Here is a 6,792-nt window from a genome sequence, read left to right as displayed (position 1 = left end):
GTTACTTCCGGGTTTCGGCGGTCATGCATGCGCAGAAGCGCTAAATCACACTTTGTGCATGCTCAGAAGCGCCGAATTGCAACTTGCGTGTGTGCAGACACGCTGCGAACACTGAGGGTTGTGAACGTGCATTGCGCATGGATCACGTTCTCAACCTCGGCGTCCACTGTATATAACAGAAAGACTGTCCTGACCAGGCCATAAATACATTTATGGGTTCTTTATTTTTCAAATTAAAACAGCTCTTGTGCACAGAAATGCATTCACACAAAAGAGAAGTACAGTGGTTACATACGCTTCAGGTTACATATGCTTCAGGTTACACACTCCGCTAACTCAGAAATAGTGCTTCAGGTTAAGAACTTTGCTTCAGGATAAGAACAGAAATCGGGCTCTGGTGGCGTGGCGGCAGCGGGAGGCCCCATTAGCTAAAGTGGTGCTTCAGGTTAAGAACAGTTTCAGGTTAAGAATGGACCTCCAGAACGAATTAAGTACTTAACCCGAGGTACCACTGTATTAAAACAAAAGGTTTCCTTTGCAGGTACTAGGCCACTGTTCCATCTAGGCCAGTGTTGTGTTGTAATTGTTGTAATCTGCCCTGGGACCTTAGGGTGAAGGGCTGATTATTAATTAGATGAATGGTATGATTCTATAATTCTTAGCTTATTGTTCTTTGGTCAAGCAGACTGAGTACACACTCATACTAAAACACACATCACTAAGCAAAGGTAAGCAGCAGAAGAAGACATACAGAATACTTTTTTTGTTAACAATAACAAAGAAACCCTGTAAAAACAGAGCAAAACATTATTTTAACCTATGTGATCTTCAGATGCTTCTCCACAGCCTGTTTAACAAATTTTGTGGTTCTATATATTGTGCAATTGGTGCTGGAGGAGACTCTTGAGAGTCCCATGGACTCCAAGAAGAACAAATCTATCCTTTCTTAAGGAAATCAGCCCTGAGTGCTCACTGGAAGGACAGATCATGAAGCTGAGGCTCCAGTACTTTGGCCACCTCATGAGAAGAGAAGACTCCCTGGAAAAGACCCTGATTTTGGGAAAGATGGAGGTCACAAGGAGAAGGGGACGACAGAGGACGAGACGGTGTTCTCGAAGCTACCAACATGAGTTTGACCAAACTGTGGGAGGCAGTGGGAGACAGGAGGGCCTGGCGTGCTCTGGTCCATGGGGTCACGAAGAGTCTGACACGACTAAATGACTAAACACCACCACCAACAACAATGTTGTGAAATAATAATCAGTACTTGCAACAGAGTTTTTCTTTTCAGGGAGTCATTGCTAAGGCCTAGTGCGAGGGTGGGATGGGGCCTCCAGAAAATAATAATAGTTGTTGCTACTGTTATTGTGATTATCATTATTATTATTAGATCCATAGCTAATAATATCAATATCTACATTGCCTGGCAGTGACTTTCCAGGAATTCAGGTCTGAATCGCTCTCAGCTGTACCTGGAGGTGTTGGCGATGCAAAGCAAATAATAATAATAATAATAATAATAATAATAATAATAATAATAATAATAATAATATCGAGGGGGTGGTAGTAAGAAATGCCCCTGACTGGCCACGATAAAACTTTCCAAGGTGCCCCGTGAGAGGTCTGGACTGAGCACAGTTGCTCAGCTGCAGAGGTGCTTCCCCAAGTAACTCTCCCAAAGGGCCAGGAGGCATCAGGCGGGATTTTGAGTGCAAGAGGGAGCGGCAGATTAAGCGGCTTCCCCGGAGCAGATGGGCTGGGACTCAGCGCGGGGCTGGGGCGTCCCCCGGCGACGCGGTGGCCCAGGGCGGAGCGACGGGGCGGGGACGCGAAGGGGCAGGCCGGCTGCAATAAAAGCGGCTCTGGCGGGCGGGGAGTGCTGAATCCGCCTCCTCCTCGCTCCGCACTCGCTCGCTGAGCACGCTCTCTCTGTCTCTGGGCGTCCGCTCCGACAGCCACCTCGCTCCATGCCGCCGCTCAGCTCCGACGCGCCGTCGAGGACTTACGGCCCCAAGATGGGCTCCCCGAAGAAAACTGGGGAGGCCACCCAGCTGAGAAAGGTGAGGGCCGCAAAGGCAGTCCCCGCTCCCCAGCCTTCTTCCCCGGGGAGGGATCCCCTTCTCCTCCTCCTCTTCCTTCTCCTTTTGCTCCCGTCCCGTCGGACTGACTGGCTTCTCCTCCCGCAGAGCCTCAAGCCGCTGATGGAGAAGCGCCGCCGGGCGCGCATCAACGACAGCCTCAACCAGCTCAAGACCCTCATCCTGCCTCTCATCGGGAAAGACGTAAGTGGCTCTCAGTCCTGGGTCTCCCTGCAGCACAGGAAGAACACACACACACAGCGCCTCTGAGCCTCTGCAGAGCGCTTTTTGTAGCCCGCCCTTCCAGTCGCGTCCCCGTTGGCACCCCCTGCCAGTACTAGAAAGCATGCCAGGGATCCTAAGGGAGGGAGCTGAAAATAAAACTGCCAGTATCCTCAGGAAATCAGTGGTGCAACTGCTTTTCTGCAATGCTGTGCCCCGTTCAGATCACCCCTCCTCAGAAAAAAGGTATTGTGGAGTTGGAGAAGGTTTGGAAAAGGGCAACCAAAATGATCAGCGGGATGGAGCAATGCCCTTATGGGGGAAGATTGCAGGTTTTGGGACTTCATTGTTTAGGCAACAGGCAACAGAATAGAAGTTTATAGCTTTGTTTTCAATCTGTTTTAGTGTTTAGACTTCTGTATGTTTTAAAGCACAGTTGTAAATTTCTCTTGGTTTTGTTTTAACTTTTTGTAAACTGTTTCGAGGGGTTTTGGTTTGTTTTTACAATAAGCAAGGTAGAAATTGTATTACATAGATATAAAATTATGCATGGCATAGAGTAAGTGGGTAGAGATAATATTGTTCTTCCTCTCTTGTAACTCTCAAACTCCTGGACATTCAATGAAGCTGAATGCTGGAAGATTCAGGACAGATGAAATCAAGTCCTTCTTCCACACAGCACATAGTTAAACTATGGAACTCAGTCCCACTAGAGGCAATGAGGGCCGCAGACTTTAACAGAGGATTAGATTCATGGAGGAGGAGGAATACTATCCATAGCTACTAGCCTGAAATGCTAGTTTCACTGTTGGGAGTCAGTATTGCTTCTGAATACCAGTTACTGGCAGTGGAAGCTGCAGGAGGGGAAAGAGCTCAAATCCTGCTATGGGTTTCCTAAAGGCATTAGGCTGGCCAATGTGAGAATAGGATGCTGGACTAGAGGGGCCTTGGGCTTGATCCAGCAAGCTCTTATCATGTTCTAGCCATTGCCCATCCTGAGTTCAACATCTAGAGCACTCCATATTCCACACTGGTGGGCTAGCCAGAGCTCTCACCTGGATTCAAGGCATATTCCCTCAATAAGTGGAGACCACATTTATTTCCCTCAGTCTTTTTTCCATGGATTTGCCCTATCCATGGTTTAGTTGGGGGGCTGGAAACCTACACCCCCCCCAGATGTTATTGGACTCCCATCAGGTTAGCCAGCTCAGCCAGTAGTCAGGGATGAAAGGAGTTTGACATCGAGCATACTTAGGGGTGGAGCACAGGTTCACATTCTGGTATTGAAGGTTTGCACAGAAAAGTTCTTCTGGCTGAACCGGCAATCTTTTCATTCTCTCTGTGGCTCCATCCCACCTAATGTCTCCCTGCCATTAGCCTCCATTAGATGGGTGCCCACTCTTTCCTATCCACACCCAAAATCCTCTTCCTTTTCTCATCTCTTCACTACTTGGTATCTCTGGGTCCCTTTGCAACATCCTCTGTGCCTTTTCTTGCTTTTGAGACTCCTAAAGCAACCCTCTCTTGCTCCCTTTCCTTTCCAGAGCTCTCGCTATTCCAAGCTGGAGAAGGCCGACATCTTAGAGATGACTGTCCAGTTCCTCAAGGAGCTTCCAACCCCTTGCGCTTCCGTCTCTGGTGAGTGACATGACATTCACACATGATGCGCGAAATGGCATCACTTAATTTCTTACAACTGAATTATCCAACACAGGGGAGCTGACCGATGAATGTGGGCATAGATCCCAGTTTTGTTTTGTTTTTGGTTTTTTTAAGTGTTAGAAGAGGCTAGAGATCTAGGGGCCCAGTGCAAGAAACTGGTGCTTAGCATGCCTGGGCCAGTCCCTCACAACACCCCTGTGTGTAAACACTTGAGCAAGGACTGAGCTTGTCTGAACCAGTAAAGGTGGTTGGCAGAGAAGAGGGGCTGAATGGATCTTCCACAAAATTAAAACACTATGATGCCAATTTGAACAGTCGTGGCTTCCCCTAAAGACTTCTGAGAGCTGCAGTTTCTTAAAGGCACTGAGAGTAACAATACCCAGAGTTCCCTTTGAAGAGGGATTGAATGTTAGACCACTCAGAGAGTGGCAGCTATGTGAGGAGGAATAGCAACTCTTAGCACCCTGAACAAACTACAGCTCCCAGAATTCTTTGGGGGAAGCCATGCCTGTTTAAAGCGGTGTTATGTACTAGGTTGAATAGGATCCAGAATGCAGCAGTCTGATTGGTCCTAGAACAATAAGATTCAGAATGCAGCAGTCTGATTGGTCCTAGAATAATAGGATTCAGAATGCAGCAGTCTGATTGGTCCTAGAACAATAGGATTCAGAATGCAGCAGTCTGATTGGGTCCTAGAACAATAGGATTCAGAATGCAGCAGTCTGATTGGTCCTAGAACAATGCAGCATTATGGTTAGTCCCCAGGAGCCACCCAATCCAGCTCCAGGTGGAAGTGAATCCACAATCTGATTGGCCTACAGGAGAATCCCGGAATTAGCCAATCACATGCAGCCCGTTGTGTAAATAATGTATATAAAGCAGATATTTTGGGGAAACTTCCATTCCTCCTCACCACTATGAGCTGAATAAAGAGCATGAAATCCACTCTTGACTCTGAGTATATTTCAAGCGGTATGATAGTTCTTTAGATATATGATGCAAATGTGCCCCAGGAGCACAGGAGAGAACTCAGCCGAAGAGGGGTTGCTGTTATCAGCGGGAAGGATCTCTGCCACAGAGAGCCTCTTGTCAATCAGCGCTGACAGCACTGACCTAGATTGACCCAGGATCTGACTCAGTTACAACCTGCTCATCAGACCTCATGAGGCTACTTTATAGGGAAGTCAGACCATTTGGTCTCTGCTCTCTCCCCTAGCCAGAATTTAGGAGACATGGGCAAAATCTTTGAGAAGAATTCCTACCTGGCTGAGACCTTAACTCTATATTGATAATACAGCACATAGGGCTTTGTGGGTGGAATTCAAAGATCCTGGAGTCTCTGCTCCCAATGAACTTAGTCTAAAACTGACGGTGGGGGAAATAAGAAGGGGGATATGAGTCCATGGGATAAATGATGGTGTTGCATGATGGGATAGATGAGGTCCATGCTTCATATGGCAACGTGTCCTCAGTACTGTCAAATTTCCCTATTTACACCAAAACAAATTACAGGGAGAAATTTTCTGAGCAAAGCAATAACACGGTTATACCAGTTAAATCATCACAGTTCCCTCCCAAAAGAATCCTGGGAAGTGTAGTACTTTAAGCATGGAAGGCAGGGTATTCTCTGTTCATAATAAAATCATAGAATCAAAGAACTGTAGAGTTGGAAGGGTCCCCTGAGGGTCATCCAGTCCAACCCCCTGTTGCTGACCTCTGAGTGGGTGCTGTAAGTTCAACAAAGAATAATGCGTGTTGTATTACTTTCTGTGGCTGGCACTGGTACCCAGATCACAGACACAGAAGAGGAAGAGTTTGGATTTGATATCCCGCTTTATCACTACCTGAAGGAGTCTCAAAGCGGCTAACATTCTCCTTTCCCTTCCTCCCCCACAACAAACACTCTGTGAGGTGAGTGGGGCTGAGAGACTTAAGAGAAGTGTGACTAGCCCAAGGTCACCCAGCAGCTGCATGTGGAGGAGCCGGGAATCGAACCTGGTTCACCAGATCACGAGTCTACCACTCTTAACCACTACACCAAGCTGGCTCTCACAGAATTGTAGAGTTGGAAGGGACCCTGAGGGCCATTTATAGTCCAACCCCTTGCAAGGCAGGAATCGCAACTAAGGAATCCCTGACAGATGGCATGACAGATTTCTCTTTCCCCACCACAGGCTCTGCAGACAGTTTCTGTGACGGCTACCACACCTGCCTGTCCCGCCTTGCCACCCTCCTTCCTAAATACAACTTCCTGAACCGTGAGGCCTGCAGCACCCTCCTTGGGCATCTCCAGCAGGCCTTTGCGCAGCAGGGCTGGCTTCGGGACTGTTCCAGCCCAGCAGACTTGTCCAAAGAGCCAGGCTTGGAGAGGGCCCCATGCCCACCTAGAAGGGCCCAGGAAGCCCCTTCACCACAAACAGCACTCTGGAGACCTTGGTAGAGCCACAGAACATCTCGGCTTAAAACTGAGAGCCCTGCGTGCTCCTGTTTTCTCTGTATGGCAGCCGTTTTCGGACGGGGAGTGGCTGGAGCAGAGCCCTGTGCTGCGAAAGGATTGCCGATGTGCAGAGAGAGATCCGCCTGCAGAAAAGGCTAAGAATGATGAGCTGCTCTAGCCTTCCAGCCAGCCTCAGCTGGGCATAAATAACGTTTACCTGGTAATTCAGGTGTGATTGGATCGTTCCTAGTCGCTCCTGACCCGGTTGAATGACCTGCCCTCAGATGAAGCTGCCTGCTGTGCCTCTGCATGGCAGTTCCCTGTGTTCTGTTTAGGGAAGGATCACTCAGTGATAGAGCATCTGCTCTGCATGCAGAAGGTTCTAGATTCAAT

General features: G+C 48.3%; 1 protein-coding gene across 1 annotated transcript; it reads left to right on the top strand.

Moving 5' to 3' along the window:
• Positions 1-1,910: 1,910 nt before the first annotated feature.
• On the top strand, positions 1,911-6,495 carry HES2 (hes family bHLH transcription factor 2). The gene is made up of 4 exons (XM_081201751.1): positions 1,911-2,060; positions 2,187-2,282; positions 3,845-3,938; positions 6,137-6,495. The coding sequence occupies exons 1-4, from the start codon at positions 1,968-1,970 to the stop codon at positions 6,400-6,402; spliced, it is 549 nt and encodes a 182-aa protein (XP_081057877.1). The 5' UTR covers positions 1,911-1,967; the 3' UTR covers positions 6,403-6,495.
• The last annotated feature ends 297 nt before the right edge of the window (positions 6,496-6,792 follow it).

This window comes from Podarcis bocagei (genome assembly GCF_964188305.1).
Source record: "Podarcis bocagei genome assembly, chromosome: 7".
Lineage (NCBI taxonomy): Eukaryota > Metazoa > Chordata > Lepidosauria > Squamata > Lacertidae > Podarcis > Podarcis bocagei.
This window is presented reverse-complemented; position numbering and strand designations above follow the sequence as displayed.

Excerpts from the sequence above, each read along its gene's own strand:
- HES2 (XM_081201751.1), top strand. The coding sequence starts at position 1,968 with ATGCCGCCGCTCAGCTCCGACGCGCCGTCGAGGACTTACGGCCCCAAG. Across the intron at positions 2,283-3,844 it reads TGCCTCTCATCGGGAAAGAC|AGCTCTCGCTATTCCAAGCT; the intron begins GTAAGTGGCTCT and ends TTTCCTTTCCAG. Across the intron at positions 3,939-6,136 it reads CCCTTGCGCTTCCGTCTCTG|GCTCTGCAGACAGTTTCTGT; the intron begins GTGAGTGACATG and ends TCCCCACCACAG.